Genomic DNA, 18,364 nt, shown 5'->3' with positions numbered 1-18,364 from the left:
CCACCAAATATCGAACACTTCACCTCTCTTGTATGTGTTCGACAACCTTCTCCCTGCAGTTTCGATCCCTTTTTGAATACCACGTCGTCAATCGGAAATACTGAACATCGGTCAGCATGGGTCCCGACCCAAAACGACAGCCTTCCAGTGCCACTACTGGCTTCTTCCAACAACAGCCGGCACCAAGCGATCTTTTCAATGAAGACGAAGCACTGCAAAGAATATTCAGATGTACATCTCACTACCTCCCCATCACAGAATCACAAACTAACCACTCCAAGTCCACCTCCCCCTCCGAACCCAACACTCCATCAAACCCGACCTCCAACACATGAGCAAACTCGTCACAACCCCCCAAATCCTCGCCTGGAACGCCGACGCAGAACGCAACACACCCTACGTACGGACTTGGGATTCCTGGGGTAAACGGATTGATCAGCTCATCACAAGCGAAGGCTGGCGTGAACTCCAGAACCTCGGGATTCGAGAGGGGATTGTGGCCATAGGCCACGAGAAGGAGTTTGGGAGGTTTGGGAGGTTTGGAAGGGTGTATCAGTTCTTGAAGTATCATGTGTGGTGTGCGTTTTCGGCGGATGTGACGTGTCCGAGTGCGATGACGGATGGGGCGGCGAGGTTGTTGAGGGGGCAGTTGGAGAAAGGGGGATTGGGGGAGGTGGAGAGGAGGGTGTTTGAGAGGGCGTTTGAGAGGCTTGTGCAGAGAGATCCTGGGGAGGCGTGGACGAGTGGGCAGTGGATGACGGAGAGGGCGGGAGGGAGCGATGTGAGGAGCACGGAGACGTTGGCCACTCCAGCATCAAACGAGGATATAAGAGCGACAGACGTCGATGGTAACCCGCTTGGACCACACTCCATCTCAGGCTTCAAATGGTTCTCCTCCGCCACCGATGCGAACGCCACCGTCCTCCTCGCCAAAGAACCTGATGGCTCCATCTCCGCCTTCTTCGCACCCACCCGCGTTCTCAGACCGAACTCCACAACCCCTGAATTGAACGGTATCAGCATCCAGCGCCTCAAATCCAAACTCGGCACCCGCGCCCTCCCCACCGCCGAACTCGTCCTCTCCAATATGCGCGCCTGGCGAATCGGCGCCGCAGGCCAGGGAACGAAAGAAATCAGCACGATCCTCAACATCACCCGCGTGCACAACGCCGTCTCAGCAGTGAGTTCCTGGGGAAGAGGACTCTCCATCTCACGAGCTTTTGCGCGGGTAAGGAGAATCCGAGGAAAACTCCTCATGGACATACCCGCCCATGTGCGGACTCTGGCGGAGCAACACGTCCTCTACCACGCCAACATGCACCTGGCATTCTATACAGTCGCTCTCCTCGGCGCGGCTGAACATCCCTCTACCCCAACAAGCGACACGCATTCATCTCGCCTCCTGCCTCAAGCCTCCGTTCGTCACCTCCTCCGCCTCCTAACCCCTCTGACCAAGCTTCTCACGGCCAAAGCCGCTATCGCTGGCCTGCAGGAATGCATGGAGAGTCTCGGTGGGGTAGGCTATCTCGAGAATGAAGACGTCTCGATGAACATCGCGAGGCTGTATCGAGGGGCGAACGTCCTAGCTATCTGGGAAGGAACCACCAACGTCATGGTCGATGATCTGGTGAGGGTTGTGAAAGGTTCAACAGGGCAGGTGACGCTAGAGGCGCTAGCCGGCGTTGTTGAGAGTGTGGTCGTGCATTGGAAGAAGAGTGGGCAGGATCGATGGGCGAAGCCAGTCGAGGAAGCATGGGGAGAGGTCAGGCAGAAAATCGAAGAGAGCAGCAGAGCCGAACTCGCTTTTGACGGACGGAGCGTGGCGAAAGACTTGGGCTGGATCGTGTGTGCCTTGTGTCTCGGTGAAGACGCCCTCAGTGATGGAAGTCCCGCTGCCTTTGAGGTATGCTCGAGGTGGATCTCTTCGAAGGGGACGGGCAGCGATCTGAGCGGCCGGTCGTACGTGAGGGCTGCTCGCTGGGATAGTATAATCGTGTTCGGCGACGAACCAGTCGTTGTGAGGACGAAGATATGAAGAAGAAGACATGCATGACAGAATCTCCCCCCGCTGTCTCAAAATCCAGACGCGATACCTGCAGGCGAAGTCATGTTGTAACGGAGGCCTTAGGTCTGCTACAGCTAGCACGCCTAGGTAGAGTTAAACAGCAATACCGTCGCCGCGTGTATCAACATTGATACTATAGCACGACTCCGTTCGACTTAGCGTAGGCACCAAGCTCTTGCCGCAATTTAGTCTTCAACTCCTCGGGGGCCCAACACATGTCAATGGCATGTCGTGTCAAGCACACCATCGCCGTCGCCGAACTGGCACATCCTCTTCGTCACGAGCAAATTGTGTGTGATCCACGAGTCGTCCATGTACGCCGGATCATCACTGTTGATCGCGACCTTGATCCCGGCGTCGTACAAGGTGCGGATGCGCGGGAAGATCTCGTCCAGCGGCTCGTGCCTGACGTAGGCCCACGGACAGACGGTCATGCCGATTCCCTTGTCGTGGATCAGGTCGACCAGTTCAGTCTTCTCGGCGTCGTTGAGCCCGTGGTCTAGGCGCTCTGCTCCAGTACCGCCGACGCGGCTGACGACATGGCGGATGTGCTCGTGTGCTCCTGGCCGACGTCGCGGTGGCAAGTCAGCGAGAAGCCGTCGGCACGAGCGCGGGTGAAGACAGCCTCGAACAGAGACGGTGGCCGTCGATACTCGTTGGAGTCTAGACCGATGCCGATGATCACGTCGCGAGCCTGCAGTGCCAGCTCGTAATGCTCCATCGCAGACTCCTGAGACATGTCGCGCAGAAAGCATATGGCATATTTGGACTCAACCTGCGATGTGTCTCAGTGACCTCAGGATGATAGTGAGTGGCGCGCGCTGAAACTGTACTTACGTGGAGCGACTCCCGTGCCTCGATCTGCGCTCTTCGCAACCCGTCAATCACCGGTTCGAACGCTACGCCTCTCCTTGTGTGACCCTGGGGATCGAAGAAGGGCTCGCAATAGCGCACGTTCATGGTTGCGGCACGCTCGAAGTAATTCATCGCCAACTCATAGAAGTCCTGGCTCGTGATCAGGACTTCGAAGCCGGTGTAGTAGGCCTCGAAGAAGGTGAAGCGCTCTTCGGCATGGTCAAAGCCGTGGCCAGGTCGCGGCTGGATTAGGGCATAGGAGCTCTTCAGCTGCTCCAGTGTCTCGAACTCCTTGTAAGTACCGCCGCGCTTCAAGCCCAGAGGGACGCCGTTCTTCTTGCCTAGTTTCCAGCGCAGCTCCGCAGTGAGGGTTCCTTCCAAATGCAAGTGCAGCTCGACCTTGGGGATGTTGGTGACAAAGGCATCTTTTTCGTGGAGCAGATCCTGTCGAAGGACCAAGCGGTCGGTATAGGACAACGACCCTGCAACGGTAACGGCCGTAGCAAGGACGTGACGACGATATACCTCGAGATGAGGGAGTTTGGCAGGCGTGTATCACGTGCCGTGGACTGCCAGCCAGAAGAGGCTCAATATTCGAGTTGGAGTGGCCCATCACTCATAGGATTCTTGCCCGCTCGCTCTCTTCATTTATATAGTGACGCCGCGTAACACGATTCGTGATACTGATAACGCCGAATCCGTGGCCCACAGTCTTCCCCGGTTCGGATGACCCAGACCTGGTACGTTTTCCTGTGCGGCCACAAGAGCACTACAGACGTCCTCGTCCCTCATCCTTTATCATTTTGCGATTGGAAGCCAGTCCGGCAGGCGACGATGGGCGAAGGAGTGTTCCATGTCTTTAAATGTACCGCAGTACCACAGCCGCGATGCGTCGTCCGCTCCAAGGGGTCGTTCTTTCTCTCTCTTTCGAACGGCACTATATCCAACGAAGCATGGCTGATTCAACGCAGCAGGAACCTTTGTCCTTGGAGAAGGGCGAGGCGGTGAGCAAAGTGCTTTCTGCTGATGTCTCGCCGTCACCACCCCAGCCTGACTTCCCCACGGACGCGCATCTCGGACGAGGCGAGATCGAAGTCATCCGAATACGCCAAGGCAATGCTATCCTGCGGAAACTGAAGGCCACTGAGGAGTGGATGGATCGAAAGCTGGGAGTAGAAAGCACCGGGGCGGAGCGCGTGCGTGAAGACCAAAGAAGACCGCCACACATCCTCAATGTGACCCTCATTGTCTTTGCTTTCTGGCACACACACTGCTGACGGCCGTGTAGATGATGCTGCTCTGGTTCTCCATGCTCATGAGCCCGGGTTTGATCACCATGGGCATGCTGGGCCCGCTGCTCGGGCTCTCTGTCAACGAGTCCATAGGTCTTAGTGATGCGGCGACTGTCATCGGCTCTGTTATTCCTGGGTTCACGGCTACACTGTGCGCTCCACTAGGATTACGACAAATCGCTGTCTCACGCTATGCGTTTGGCATCTGGGGTGCCAAGATCTGCGGCCTCCTCAATATCATCGTCAATATTGGTTTCGGCACGGTCAACTGCATTGTCGCCGGACAACTGCAGAGCGCCGTCAGTGGCGGCTCGTTGACCATTGTCGTAGGCATCGTGATTGTGTGCATCGGCTCATTCCTCGTCTCGTTCTGTGGTTTCCGCTGGATCCAGAAATACGAGTCAGTCGCATGGTTCCTGATACTTGTCTTCTTATGCGTACAGTTCGGCCAGGCGGCGCGATACTTCTCGCCAACTCCGGCACTGTCGTCTGTCGCCGGTCTCGACCGCACCGGCGCGGCTTTGACATATTTCGCCATTGTCTTTGGCGAGGCTTCCGCCTGGTGCTCTCTGGCTGGCGACTACTACTATGTCCACTACCCGCCATCTATCAATAAGTGGTTGGTATTTGGCATGACCTGGACGGGCTTGACGATTCCAACGGTCTTTGTCCTCATCCTTGGCAATTACTATGGCGGCATCGTTGTGCCTGACAGCAAGCTCTCTGACGCTTATAATTATGGCCGTGTCGGCGCTCTCATCTTAGCCACCATGTCGCCATCCGGATGGGCCAAATTTGTGTGCGTCATGTACTCGTTTTCCTTCCGTAAGTGAGCATAATGCCCGGGCTGCGCGAAGGAGGACGGCGTCACTAACTACTCTCGTGTAGTGGGAAACAACATTGCGATCATTTACTCAACACGTTGCTCGCCGCCATCATGCTCGCATTGGCTTGGGGCGGCCGGTCGTCGCTAGAGGCAATTCTTGAGAACTTCCTTGCTTTGCTGGGCTACTGGACTATCTGTTTCGGGACGATCCTCGCCATCGAAGCATTTTGGTTCCGCCGTCGGCTGGGGGGCTACGACATCGAGGGATGGCAAGACCAGTCGCGCATGCCATGGGGCCTGGCGGGATGCGGTAGTCTGGCGCTCGGAATCGGAGTCAGCTTCTTGGGGATGAACCAGACGTGGGTGGGTGGCACTGTCAGCGGCCGAGATACGGTGAAGGAACAATCTGCTAACTTTCGGAATCCCTAGTACGTCGGGCCCGTTGCGAGACTGATAGGATCTGGAGGAGGAGACGTAGGCAAGTACTTTACGTTAGTCGCCGTGCTTATTAGCTATCCGATCTTGGGAACGATAGAGATCGACAAGTTCAGCCGGTAAAGCCTTGAATACAGCTGCGAGGTGAATGTTGTTGGTGGTATTGTTGTGAAGACGAGGTCAGAAAATAGAGAGGCCCACTATGAAACGTTGATCGGCGTTACACAGGTGCAGACTCCCCACCTCCTTGCCCATACACCGCCATCGAAATGCAATGCATCTTGCCCACCATCATTTGAACGGCGAAAACGCCTGTGATGGCGGCGGTGATGACCTCCACCGCGCTTCCTCTAAACTGGCCGTCGAAATCGCCATGGGATGAGGTACAGCAATCGAGAAGCTCGAAGCCCATGATCTGGCACATCCACACCTCCCCGGTTTGAGAGAGGCGAACCGTTATGCTCGTCTTGCATGTGCTCCGACCTCTTCGATAGTGCACGGCTCTCGTGGACGCCCAAACTGGGCCAGTCTGAGCCAAGTGGTTGAAAACAACATCAAAAAGCTAATCCGAAGCCCCGACGGCCGCCTTGAACGCCTGTGGTATGGCAGCCTTCAGGTGTTGGTGTGTTTGTATGAACACATCCTGTCAACAGTAGCGGAGACCTACGACACCCCAAACTTACTGCATGCATCCAAATCCCAAGATCGACATGATGGCTTCGGGATCTGGGATCTCCCCTTCCCCTTCCAAGCAGCAACGTGGAAAGAAGCGCGCCGGAGTGTGCCGCTGGGCACATACAGGCTGGTGCAAGAATCATGACAACCCCTGCTAGTGCCCGTGGAGTCGAAACTGCTCTATGGGCCAATCCGAGAGTCTGTTTCGTCGAATGAGCCAATCAAGACTTTGTTGACATCTCTCCACGTGCCCTACAGGTTGTCATCTTTTGTGCACCCCTCTGTACATGTAGCTTGTCAGGATACAGAAACCCATGCCAGGTTTCACGGGCGCGGAATCTCGAGCTCGATCCCTTGAAAATCCACCCACCCGAGCATTGGATGGCACACCTTACCCCTTCAGGTTCTTGCAAAACCCCGGCTGGCTTTGCATTGGAAACATTGCGCCCCATACTTTCGGGACACATATCCGAGAGATGATCGTTGGACCTGATTCTAAGCTTGCATCAAAGCACCCATCTGATCTTTGGCGCATCGGTCAAGGCGAGCAAGCCATTCTCGTCTTTGGTCCTTCAAGAGTCGAGCCGCCCGTCCCTTGCACGAACCATCCGATGGCCTTCATACAAAGAACGTCTTTTGCCATTTCGGCGAATGTCAAGTTCATCTCACACTCTGCACCGTCGACACGAATGCTGCAACTCCCTCCAAAACGCTGTCGAGTACCCCATTCAACACATCCAGCAATTCGCACTCTAGCTTACGATGGATGGTCTCGCAGCTCAAAAGAAGCAGTACGATCTTTCCACGGCTAATTTTGAAACACTTTTGAAGTGGGCAGGGCCTGTCCCACGCACTGTGCATGCTTGCATTCATGATGTCTTTCTCGATCAAGCGTCTACCCGCCCTTCTGCACAAGCTGTCCAGGCTTCGGATGGTGACTGGCAATACCAGGAGGTTGAGAGTTTATCACGTATTTTGGCTTTGCAACTTGCCGACTACGGTATCAAACCTGGCGACATCGTACCTTTCTGCTTTCATAAGTCGAAATGGGTCCCAATCGCAATGCTTGGAATTCTTCGCGCCGGTGCTGCTTGCGCTGCATTGGATCCGGAAATGCCTCACGATAGGCTACGACTGCTGATCGAACAGACTAAATCAAAACTTGTCTTGGCTGGGCGGGACACGAAAGACGTCGTTGACGCTCTCAGCTCTCACGCCGTCGTACTGGAGGAATCGTTTCAGAAACAGCCGTTGATTGGCACACTCATCCACACAACTATGCCTCAAGACGTTGCAGTTGTTCAATTCACATCAGGAAGCACCGGGACCCCAAAGGCTATCACTCTGAGCCACATGGCCTTGTGCTCGAGTTTCGAGGCCTTCGGTTCTCAATGGGACATCGGGCCATCATCTCGAGTTCTGCAGTTCGCAGCCCATACCTTCGATGTTGCAATCGCAGATATCCTCGGGGTATTCACGCGTGGAGGCTGCGTGTGCATTCCATCGTCACAAGAACGACTTGGTGACCTTGCAGGCTTTATCAGGCGTAGCCGAGTCAACTGGACTCTACTAACTCCAACAATGGCCAAACTGTTGGAGCCCGATGAAGTACCTGGTCTTCGTACTCTTGTTCTTGGAGGCGAAGCAGTACACCGAGAAAATTTGACCAGATGGGCAGGGCGATGTCGTTTGATACTGGCCTACGGCCTTGCTGAAGCTTCGATCTACTGCTCGGGGAAGGAAGACAACACGCCTGAATCGGATCCGTCAAACATCGGGCGTTCGATTGGTTGCAGATTTTGGGTGTGTGACGAACAGTTCTTGCCAGTTCCGCCAGGTCATCACGGAGAGCTGTTCGTAGAGGGCTCCATCCTGGCCCAAGGTTATCTGCACGATACAATAAAAACTTCGTCAACGTTCATCCCTACTCCGGCATGGCTCGAGCCACATACGAAGGAAAGTCGACTGCTCAGGACAGGAGATGTTGTCGAGTGGCAGTCCGACGGATCACTGAAATTTCTCACTCGAACAGACGATCAAGTAAAAGTTCGAGGTGTCCGTATGGAGTTGGGAGAGATCACACATTACGTGAAAATGGGACTTACCGGGTTGGCCGATGATGTTGTGATCGAAGTCAGCAATGAACGTGTCGAATCTACCACCGCACGCCTGGTGGCGTTCTTCATGCCTCGTGGCGGCCAAGCACAACGGTCCTCGCAAAGTACCCCTCTGATCCTTTCAATGCGCGACGAATGGGCATGCAATATCAGGAAAGCGATTGCTTTGGCGCTGACCAAGTTGCAAAGTATCATGGTGCCAACAGTCTTCATGCCTCTGAGTCACATTCCTACGACTCCGTCGGGCAAATGCCATCGAAAGGTACTTCGCGGAATACTACAAGAACAAAATGTCGGTTTGCACGACTACATGTTCGACGATGCGGAAGACTGTACACCAGCGATAGGCAAACAACAAGCACATATAGATGTTTCACCACTCGTTTTTGCACTGCGTCAGAACTCTGAAGAACATGAGCCCCTAAGGTCTTGCGTGCACCTCGAAGTACAGCGGCGAGCATTGCAATACCCCGATAAGCTGGCGGTACATGCGTGGGATTTCGACCTCACATACGAGCAGCTCGACCGTGCAGCAACAGCACTAGCAGTCAGACTGGTTGCCCTTGGAGCCAGGCCCGAGAGCTTTGTTGCGTTTTGCATGGAGAAGTCAGCCTTTGGCATTGTGGTCGAACTTGGCATCCTCAAGGCAGGCGCCGCTTTCCTGGCTTTGAACCCGTCTCACCCTGTCGAGAAACTCCAAGAGGTTCTAACGCATGCTGAGGTGTCTATTGTGATAACTGATGGCTGCCAAGAAAGCTTCCTCAGGTCCACTTGTTCCAGTGTTCTTTCCGTCGATGGCGACTACTGGCGCTCCGTACTACAACAGGACGATGCTGACGCACATGCGGCTCTCCCACTACCATCCGCTGTACCAAACAATGCCTGTGCATTAGTCTTCACCAGCGGCTCTTCTGGTAGCCCAAAGGCAGTCGTATTTGAGCATCAGGGCCTCTGCACGAGCGCCGATGCTCTCGGAACGTCACTTCTGATGGATGAGAAGACCAGAACATTTCAGTTTTCCGCGTGGAGCTTCGGAGCCAGTATCGGTGAAATATTTGCCACTCTGTTCAAGGGCGGCACACTTTGCATTTCTTCAGAAGTCGACAGACTGGAAGACTTGACGGGTGCTATCAATCGCATGGATGCGAACTGGGCTTGGCTCACATCGTCATTTGCTGGTCTCATCGACCCGTTGCAGGTACCGAAGTTGAAAACACTGTGTCTCGGTGGCGAAGCTGTCGACGACTCCATCGTGCGCGCCTGGATGGGCACGGCCACGGTGATCACTACATACGGCCAGACCGAGTGTACGGTGCGGTGTGCGGCTCAAGTCGGGTTCGCCGAATCTGTACCTTCAACATCGATCGGCCAAGGGTACATTGCCAACCTCTGGATTGTGGAGCCTGGACAGCCTGACCAGCTTGCTGAAATCGGCGCTGTTGGGGAGTTGCTTGTAGAGGGGCCCACACTGGCACGAGGCTACTTGAATGATGCCGCCGGGACCGCTCGAGCTTTTGTCCAAAGAGTACCTTGGCTGGATGCTGTGCGTGGTCGCCCTGGAACTCGGGCTTTCATGACTGGCGACCTTGCCAAATACAACTCAGATGGCACAATCAGCTTTGTGGGTCGCATAGACAGTCAAAGAAAGATCTCTGGCATTCGCGTTGACATGGCAGAGATTGAGTCTGCTCTACGCCAAGCCTTATCTCTGGAGGCTGTGGTATGCGACGTTATAACATTCGGCAGCTCGGGGTGTACAGTGATGGTGGCCTTCTTTCTGGACGAAACGCAGCCGTCTACTCGACCCCCAGAGATCATCCCATTGACAGAGCCAAAACGAAAAAGGATTCTTGGACGCCATGATCGACTTCAAGCACTGCTGCCGGACTCCATGCTACCTTCGCACTTCATGCCCGTCACTGCAATGCCAACTAACGTCAATGGCAAGCGTGATCGGAAGGCTTTTCACTCGCTGGCGCTGAAAATGGCGGAGGACGAGCTGATAAAATTCACATTAGTCTCTATGACCAAAAGCGCTCTGAAGACTGAGAGTGAACGCTTGCTTGCAGGCCTGTGGGCCGGGATACTTCACATCAGAATAGACGATATCGGCCGGGGCGACTCATTCTTCCAGCTTGGTGGCAAATCAATACATGTGATGCGTCTGGTAGCAGCGGCTCGACAAGCAGGCATCAGGCTACCAGCAACAGTGATATTCGAGCATCACACGATGGCGGCAATGGCCGAGAAGTGCGAACATCTCACTGCGGCCTTTCCAAATAGGGACACTCAATTTCCTGAATTGAATCTCGCCGCTCTCAGAAAGGAGGTCGCTGAGATCTGCCTTCTATCAGAGCGAGACATCGAAGATATCTATCCGTGTACTTCGATGCAGGAGGCCCTCTTCACGTCGTCATCGCGAGCCGCAAGTGCTTATTCACGCCAATCCCTGTACAACATGAACGACTCACTGGATCTTCAGCGGTTCAAAATGGCCTGGGAGCTCACACTTGCGAAGAATTCGATCCTCAGAACAAGAATCGTGCAGACCTCTGCCGGGCCAGTGCAGGCAGTGACCACCACGGCTATTTCATGGCGAAGGTATCGCAATCGTGGGGAGTGTCTACGCACAGAAAGGCTTTTGACAATTGAGCCTGCAGCGTCGCTCATCCGCTTTGCTTTAATAGGAGATCGCGAGTTCGTTCTGACTATCCATCACGCGATCTTTGACGGCTGGTCGCTAGGTCTGATATGGCAGAACGTCATTGAGGCCTACGATAGCCAACCTTTGAGCGAACGAACCCCCTTCAAGACATTTGTAAAGCACTGCCGCGCCATGCGCAGAACGCCAGCTTTGAAATTCTGGTCATCTCTTCTGGCTGCCAGGTCTGACAGTCATTTCCCTAAGGTCACTCTGTCGAAGGGCAGAAACCCCTACGCAACCGCGCGAACCTCGATATCCATAGACTCGGTGCCAATCACACAAAGGGGCTTCAGCATTCCTACCCTCCTCCAGGCTGTATGGGCTATGGTAAGTGCGACATACGCAAATACAACGAGGCCGACGTTCGGTCTGACGATCTCTGGGCGAAATGCTGACCTGCATGGAATCGACGCGATATGTGGTCCTGTCATAGCAACCGTACCTTTCCAGGTCCCCTTCCGACAAGACATGACAGTCGATTCCCTCTTGTCTGACGTGCAACGTATGACAACCCAGATGATACCTTACGAGCAGCTTGGTCTTCGAGAGATCTCCGAAGCAAGCGATGCTGCTGCTTCGTCTGTAGACTTTCAGACCCTTCTTGTGGTGCAGCCGGAATCCGACACCGCAGCCGGGATCAGTTCGCTGGGGCTCACTACGATCCCTATGCCAAACAGCGAGCTGACAACGTACAGCCTCACATTGGATTGTCAGCTTAGACCCGATGGAGTCGAGGTCACTGCATACTTCGACACTGGCGTTCTCACTGGCGAGCAAATGGAACGGGTCCTTCGACAGTTTAAGCATACAATCATGGCAATGTCAAATTCCACTGGCCAGTCAACACTGTCTACGTTGTCCTCGTGCAACGATGGCGACAAAGCCGAACTTCAAAGATGGAACTCTGGTGTTGCAACTACCGCAGCCCCTTTCAAGGACATATGTGCCATGATTCGCCAGACAGCCTCGCAACAGCCGCTCCACATAGCGATCGATGCATGGGACGGGAGCTTCACATATGAGCAACTTGAAGTGTACTCCGACCGTCTAGCTGACGAGCTACGGCGTCGAAATGCCGCTCCTAGCAAACCCATCCCTTTTGTCTTCACGAAGACAAGATGGACTACGGTGGCTGTCTTGGCGATACTGAAAGCTGGCAGCTTTTGCGTACCCATCGATCCCAAATATCCCGAAGCCCGAAAAGCGATGATAATCTCCAACGTGGCTGCGGAGCTGGTCTTGGGATCGCATGACGACCTGTTCACGTCTCTTGACGGCATTGAAAGACTTGTCGTTGGTCAGGAGCTCTTCGACAACCTGCCCATAACGACCACTGCCCCTGTTTCAGTCATATCTCCGACTTCCAATGCCTACATTATATTTACTTCCGGAAGCACGTCGACGCCCAAAGGTGTGGTATGGGAACATTCCACGCTCTCCTCAACTCTGCAAAGCCTTGGACGCTACTTTGGGTTTTCCAGGAACATTCGAGTGCTTCAGTTTGCAGCGCATGTCTTCGATATCAATGTATTCGAAATGCTTGGCACCGTCGCCTTCGGAGGCACTGTCTGCGTGCCTTCAGACGAAGATCGGTTGGCGTGTTTGGTCACTTTTATGCGTGAAAAGGCTGCGACCTGGGCTGCACTAACGCCAACGGTATCTCACGGTATCGATCCTTTGCTCGTGCCTGGCCTTGAGACCCTTGTATCGGTCGGAGAGCCGATAGGACGTTCGATTGTTCAGCAATGGAGTGAGCATGTGAGACTGTACAATGGCTATGGCCCTTGCGAAGCATGCATTCTGTCAACCATTGCGGAGGTCAACGGCGACTCTCGATTTCCCGAAAGCATTGGCTTTCCCATCTCATGTGCCGTCTGGCTAGTTCGTAAAGAAAACATCGACGAACTTGTGCCAATTGGAGCAATTGGAGAGATAGTCATCGAAGGCCCAAACGTCGGCAGCGGATATCTTGGAGAAACGGTGACAACAACAGCCTTCTGCGGACCTCCCAAGTGGGCGTTGCAGCGTCAAAATTCATGTGGCAGCAGCAGGTTCTTCAGGACTGGCGATATGGCGAAATACAATGCAGATGGGAGCCTACATTTCCTTGGACGCCGCGTGGACGATCAAGCTAAGATCCATGGACAACGTTTGCAGCTGGCTGATGTGGAACAGGCTCTAGCTGCTTGCCAGGGCATCTGTCGGGCCATGGCTGTTGTGCCCAAACTCGGTACCTTGCAGGGCAACCTCACGGTCGTGATTGAAACTGAACTATCGTCGAAAGACACATATGGAGTACTGCGGGCTCTCCATTACGAGAAGCTTGAGGCGGCTTCGTCGGTCCTCTCACGAGCCTTATCGTCCGTTTCTGGGGTCCTACCGGCGTACATGGTCCCTGTGCACTGGATCACTGTCCAGGCGCTACCTCTTACTTTTTCTGGGAAACTGGATCGTAGACGGGTGACGGCTTGGTTGGCGTCCTCCGCCAAAGAGATTGAGAACGCAACGTGGAAAGCTCCCAGCACGGTCGCAAACTCTCACGAAGACTTCATTCGACAAATTTGGTCATCGGTTCTTAACGTACCAGTCAATGAAATTGACGGGGAGAGTTCATTCATCAGGCTTGGTGGGGATTCGATATCGGCGATGTCAATCGTGTCAAAATGCCGACAGAACAAGATACCCCTGAACGTCACAGACATACTGCAGAGCCGCAGCTTTGGGCAGCTGGTGTCAAAGCTAGCCAGCAGTGGTCAATCGGTTGAAGATCAGAACAGAAAAATGGCCCGGCTTGAAGGATACGATATCAGTGCAAATTCGGCAGTCCGAAGTGGTATGCTTTCACCAATACAGGAACTTCTTTGCCAGTATCATGGTCCAGCCACTGCCAATCACTTCAATCAATCCTGGGTCTTCGAGCTGACTAGACCCGTATCTCCATCTTCGATGCAGGCTGGAATAGATGCTCTGGTCAGGCATCATCAGTCGTTACGATGCCGGTTTGTGGAGTCTTCAACTGGTGAATGGAAGCAAGAGATTGTCGGAGAGGCAGAATTACCCGGGGAGCAATTCGAGCATCAGCGCGTGGAGGATACAGATGAAATACAGCGGGTGATCAACAAACGAGAGGCCAGCCTCAGCATCACATCTGGCTTCGTGTTCGCAGCCACCTACATCGAGGCAAATGATGGCTCTTTTGTGAACGGCATCTTACACCTCACAGCACATCATCTCGTCATAGACCTCGTCTCATGGAGGATCTTGCTAGAGGACCTTTCAAATCTGTTGCAAGATGGCCCTCAGACAACTCTGCCAGAATCACTGCCATCCACCACCTGGGTTCAGCTGCAAGCCGAGCATTTCACGAAGCAGAGCCACCACCGTGATCCATCGCTTCCCTTGGCTGATCCCGACTTCTGGGGCATGAGAGAGTTGCAGAATCTCCGCGGTGACAATGTTTCCAAGACGATGACCTTGGATGTCGAGACCACCGCAAAGCTCAGCGGACCGTGCAACCAGGCGTACAATACCTCGCTGCTCGACTTGCTGCTGACAGGCATTGTCGTGTCGTTCGGGCAAGTCTTTCGCGATCGGGGCACGCCCGCTTTGTATAATGAAAGCCATGGGCGGGAGACTTGGGACTCGGAGCTCGATCTTTCCAGGAGTGTGGGTTGGTTCACGACACTATTTCCAATTCATCCAGCGATTGGGGCTTCCACTCCCGTACTCGAGGCCGTACGTCAGACGAAGGACGCCAGGGCTCAATATCTCCAGAACGGTTGGGAGTGGTTCAGCTCGCGGATGCTCAGCAATCGACCTCTCTCCCGCCGAGATGTAGAAATCGTCTTTAACTATGGCGGGCAGTTCCAGCAGCTTGAGAGCGATGACAGTCTTTTGCGCCGAGTAAGTTCGGACAAACTTCGTTGCTGGCCTATCGCGGATGATGTTGAGATGTTTGGCTTGATCAGTATCAGTGCCACACTCGCGGACGGCCAACTGAGATTCATGCTACACCACAATAAGCATATGAAGCATGCCGATCGAGTGGAAGTATGGCTACAGGAATTGAAAGTCACTCTCGCTGCACTCGCCATTTCCCTCGATGGCAGGGAACGCCGGCTTACTCGCGCGGACGTACCAAGATTGCAGATGGACGGCGAAGAGATCGACAGTCTTCAGGACGCTTTGTCTGGTATTGGCGTGGATGCGGCGGAGGTTGAGTCCATCTACGGCTGCTCTCCTGTCCAAGAAGGCATCCTCCTCGCTCAGGAAACTGTTGCCGGCCACTATCGGCTCCAGGCGTGCTTCCGTGTCTCTTCGACTAAGCTCGGCGAGGCCGTATCTACTGATCGTCTTGTCGAGGCCTGGAGAAGGCTGTGCAAGAAGCATGCAATCATGCGAACGATCTTTGTCAGCCATCTGAGTGCAAAGGGAGCATACTGCCAAGTCGTGCTGCAGGAAGCTGCTATCTCAATATCGCGAGATCAATTGCCCGAAGGCGCGGTCAGCCCTGTGGAGCAGATCAAGACGTTGCCAGCGCAGACATACAGACCTTCACAGCCACATCATCACCTTGCAATCATGCACGGTGGCATAGATATGTTCATCCGGCTCGAGATGAACCATGCTCTGAACGATGCTGCCACGATACAACTCATCTGCCAGGATCTTGCACGGCTCTACGGCCACACTGGCAGTGTTGCTGATGAAAGCAGAGGACTCTACGGCGACTACATCACCTGGGTCGAAGCAAATCGAATGTCTGCACTGGAGTTCTGGCAGTCTCAACTCTCAGGCTTCGGGCCATGCTATTTTCCGGCTTCACAGAAAAACAAGGACAACGATGCTTCCATCACTGACGGTTTGGGTCAGATCTCCGTCCCGTACATCAACATCGCGAAGACGCTGTCGTTTTGCTCATCACATGAATCGACCGTCTCCACGCTGATACAGGTCGCCTGGATCCTGGTCTTGTCAGCGGTTACGGGCAAAGACGCTCCGTGTTGCGGATTCCTCGCCAACGGACGCGATACCCCCGTCGACGGCATCGAGACCACGATGGGACCAACTATCAGTATGCTGGTATCATCCTTAAGTGTACTTGGGAGTGAAAGCGTGCTCAGTCTCATGAGAAGGGCGCAGGAGAGGTTCGTCGACGGACTCCTTCATCAGGCTGTATCGATGGCGGAGCTTCATCATGCACTCGACCTTGGCGGCAAGGCGCTTTTCAATACTGCAATATCGCTCCAGCGACTTTGGGCTGATGATTTGGCTGGGGAGGATTCGAGCATCAGGATCAAGATATTGGAATTCGATGACCCGAGCGAGGTGGGTGTCTTGAATGCTTTGTGACTCGATGGCCGATACTGATGACGAATAGTTTGATGTTGTCCTTGCCGTTACCTACTCCAAGGATGAGCTACGCACGAAACTCAAGTATAAGAGGACTCACCTGAACGAAGTAACAGCGGTAGCCGTGGCAGATGCTTTGGCCCGTATTGTCAATCGCATCGTGGCAGAGCCTGACGCATCCACTGCAAAGGTTCTTGCCGTAGTGAACGACGAGGGAATCCTGCGTCGATTGCGCCCGCAGGAGCCGACACGAGAGCAGGAGAAAGACGGCCAAGCAGAGGAATCACGGCCGCTCACCCCTGTCGAACAATCACTCCAACAAATCTGGAGCGAGGTCCTCGAGATCCCCGTCACGCAGGTGGGCATCGATGACAGCTTTACAAGACTGGGTGGGAGTTCCCTGTCTGCCATTCGAATCGCCTCGAAATGCCGAGCACAACACCTCAACGTCACGGTCCAGGATATTCTCACGCGCAGAAAGATCTCCTCGCTGGCTAAGCGTGTAGAACAGCACCAGGCACCTGTGGTGGATGAGCACGACGAACCAGGAGCCTGGTTTCCGCTTGGAGCTATTCAAAGGTTTATCTTGCGGGATAGAGCAGTGCCACAGCATCAACACGCTATGAGCTTCCTTTTGCGGCTTCGTTGCGTCGTTGAGTTTGGGCGGCTTCAACATGCCATCAATGCGCTAGTCTGTCGACATGAGATGCTTCGTGCTCGATTCATTCGCCAGGATAATGTCTGGATGCAAAGGATCAGCCCTTGGAATGACCAGTCCACCGTCGTGCGCCAGGTGTCAGTCAAGAAGTTGCATGAGCTTGAGCATGCAATCGAGGCAATGCAGAAATCACTCGACATATGCGATGGCCCGGTCTTCATCGCCGCCCTCTGTGATGTTCAGCATGAGCAGCACCTCTTCCTAACAGCTCATCACCTCGTAACGGACCCCACATCATGGCAAGTCATTTTGGAAGATCTCGAACTGCTGCTCTCAGGACAGGAGCTTCCACCAGATACGAGTCTGTCTTTCCAGTCTTGGTGTATACGACAAACATCTCGTGCCAAGACTCTTCGACTGTCTGACTGTCTTCCCTACAAAGTGCCACAGTCAGATTGTCAGTATTGGGGAATGGACACCGTTCCAAATCTGACTGGAGACATTGTTACCAGCGGCTTCGCGCTCGATCAGACGACCAGCAGCAAACTTCTCTCGCATGTAGTTCGCATTGGCGACGCTCTCGCTGCTGCGACGCTCTCATCTTTCTTGCGAAGCTTCCCTGATAGACGCTCTCCTCCCGCTATCTTCAACGATCATCACGGCCGCAACATGACATCCACCGATCAGCCCGATGTCTTCCGCGCGGTGGGATGGTTTACATCCTTCTTCCCAATCGCTCTGCAATCTGGACTCGCGTGTCACGATATGAAAGCTATCCTCAATCAAGTTCAAGCCGTACATCGCACTCTCCCACGCAACGGATCCGACTACTTCGACGCCGCGTTCCTCACGCCGTCTGGTTACGACAGCTTTGGGGCTCGTCACTTCCCCATCGAAATCCTCTGTCGCTACCACGGTGGCGTCTACAATCAGCTGAAGAAGCCGAATTCGCCCTTCGAGAGAGTGTCGGACGACACGCTGGACCTTCATCCTGCTGCTGAGGACTTTGAAGTCCGGGCGCTCATCCTTGTCGCTGCGCAGGTTGTTGAGGGGAGGTTGACGCTGCAGGTCGCTCATAGTAAGAAGATCCAGAGGCAGGAGCAGATCCACGCTTGGGTGGGTGAGTTGGAGAGGGTGTTGACCGAGTTTGTTGCGTAGATAGTAGAATCACATGTTCGTCGTGAAAAGCGGCCTCAGGCTTGAAGCAATGTTTTGGCGGTAGCCTGATTTTGCCAGGTGTTGCGATCGAGCACTGCCTACGTGGTTTGTACTATTATGGCAGATCGGGAGACACGCGATGGCTCGTGTCTGGGACTGTGTGACGATGGAGAGGCGAAAGGAGGTTGGGGAGCAGCCACCGATGAAATGCGGGACCTTGCGACCGT

The 18,364-nt window shown here is 54.2% G+C and overlaps 4 protein-coding genes across 4 annotated transcripts; 3 read left to right on the top strand and 1 right to left on the bottom strand.

Annotated features, from left to right (window-relative positions):
* Positions 1–116: 116 nt before the first annotated feature.
* Positions 117–2,035, top strand: M409DRAFT_65307 (uncharacterized protein; the record flags this gene model as incomplete). Its single annotated transcript, XM_033816449.1, has 2 exons — positions 117–231; positions 282–2,035. The coding sequence occupies 2 exons, from the start codon at positions 117–119 to the stop codon at positions 2,033–2,035; spliced, it is 1,869 nt and encodes a 622-aa protein (XP_033669861.1).
* A 248-nt stretch (positions 2,036–2,283) lies between these two features.
* M409DRAFT_65306 (uncharacterized protein) lies at positions 2,284–3,533 on the bottom strand (the record flags this gene model as incomplete). Its single annotated transcript, XM_033816448.1, has 4 exons — positions 2,284–2,627; positions 2,672–2,840; positions 2,903–3,402; positions 3,446–3,533. 4 exons carry the CDS (start codon positions 3,531–3,533, stop codon positions 2,284–2,286), a joined length of 1,101 nt encoding a protein of 366 aa, XP_033669860.1.
* A 340-nt stretch (positions 3,534–3,873) lies between these two features.
* Positions 3,874–5,596, top strand: M409DRAFT_36272 (uncharacterized protein; the record flags this gene model as incomplete). Its single annotated transcript, XM_033810526.1, has 4 exons — positions 3,874–4,155; positions 4,209–5,026; positions 5,101–5,401; positions 5,468–5,596. 4 exons carry the CDS (start codon positions 3,874–3,876, stop codon positions 5,594–5,596), a joined length of 1,530 nt encoding a protein of 509 aa, XP_033669859.1.
* A 1,314-nt stretch (positions 5,597–6,910) lies between these two features.
* M409DRAFT_20982 (uncharacterized protein) lies at positions 6,911–18,137 on the top strand (the record flags this gene model as incomplete). The annotated part of the gene is made up of 2 exons (XM_033805648.1): positions 6,911–16,297; positions 16,350–18,137. 2 exons carry the CDS (start codon positions 6,911–6,913, stop codon positions 18,135–18,137), a joined length of 11,175 nt encoding a protein of 3,724 aa, XP_033669858.1.
* Positions 18,138–18,364: the final 227 nt, after the last annotated feature.

The sequence above is a fragment of the Zasmidium cellare genome (genome assembly GCF_010093935.1).
Source record: "Zasmidium cellare ATCC 36951 unplaced genomic scaffold M409scaffold_11, whole genome shotgun sequence".
Lineage (NCBI taxonomy): Eukaryota > Fungi > Ascomycota > Dothideomycetes > Mycosphaerellales > Mycosphaerellaceae > Zasmidium > Zasmidium cellare.
The sequence above is the reverse complement of the archived record's forward strand: the minus strand, read 5'-3'. Positions and strand labels throughout refer to the sequence as shown.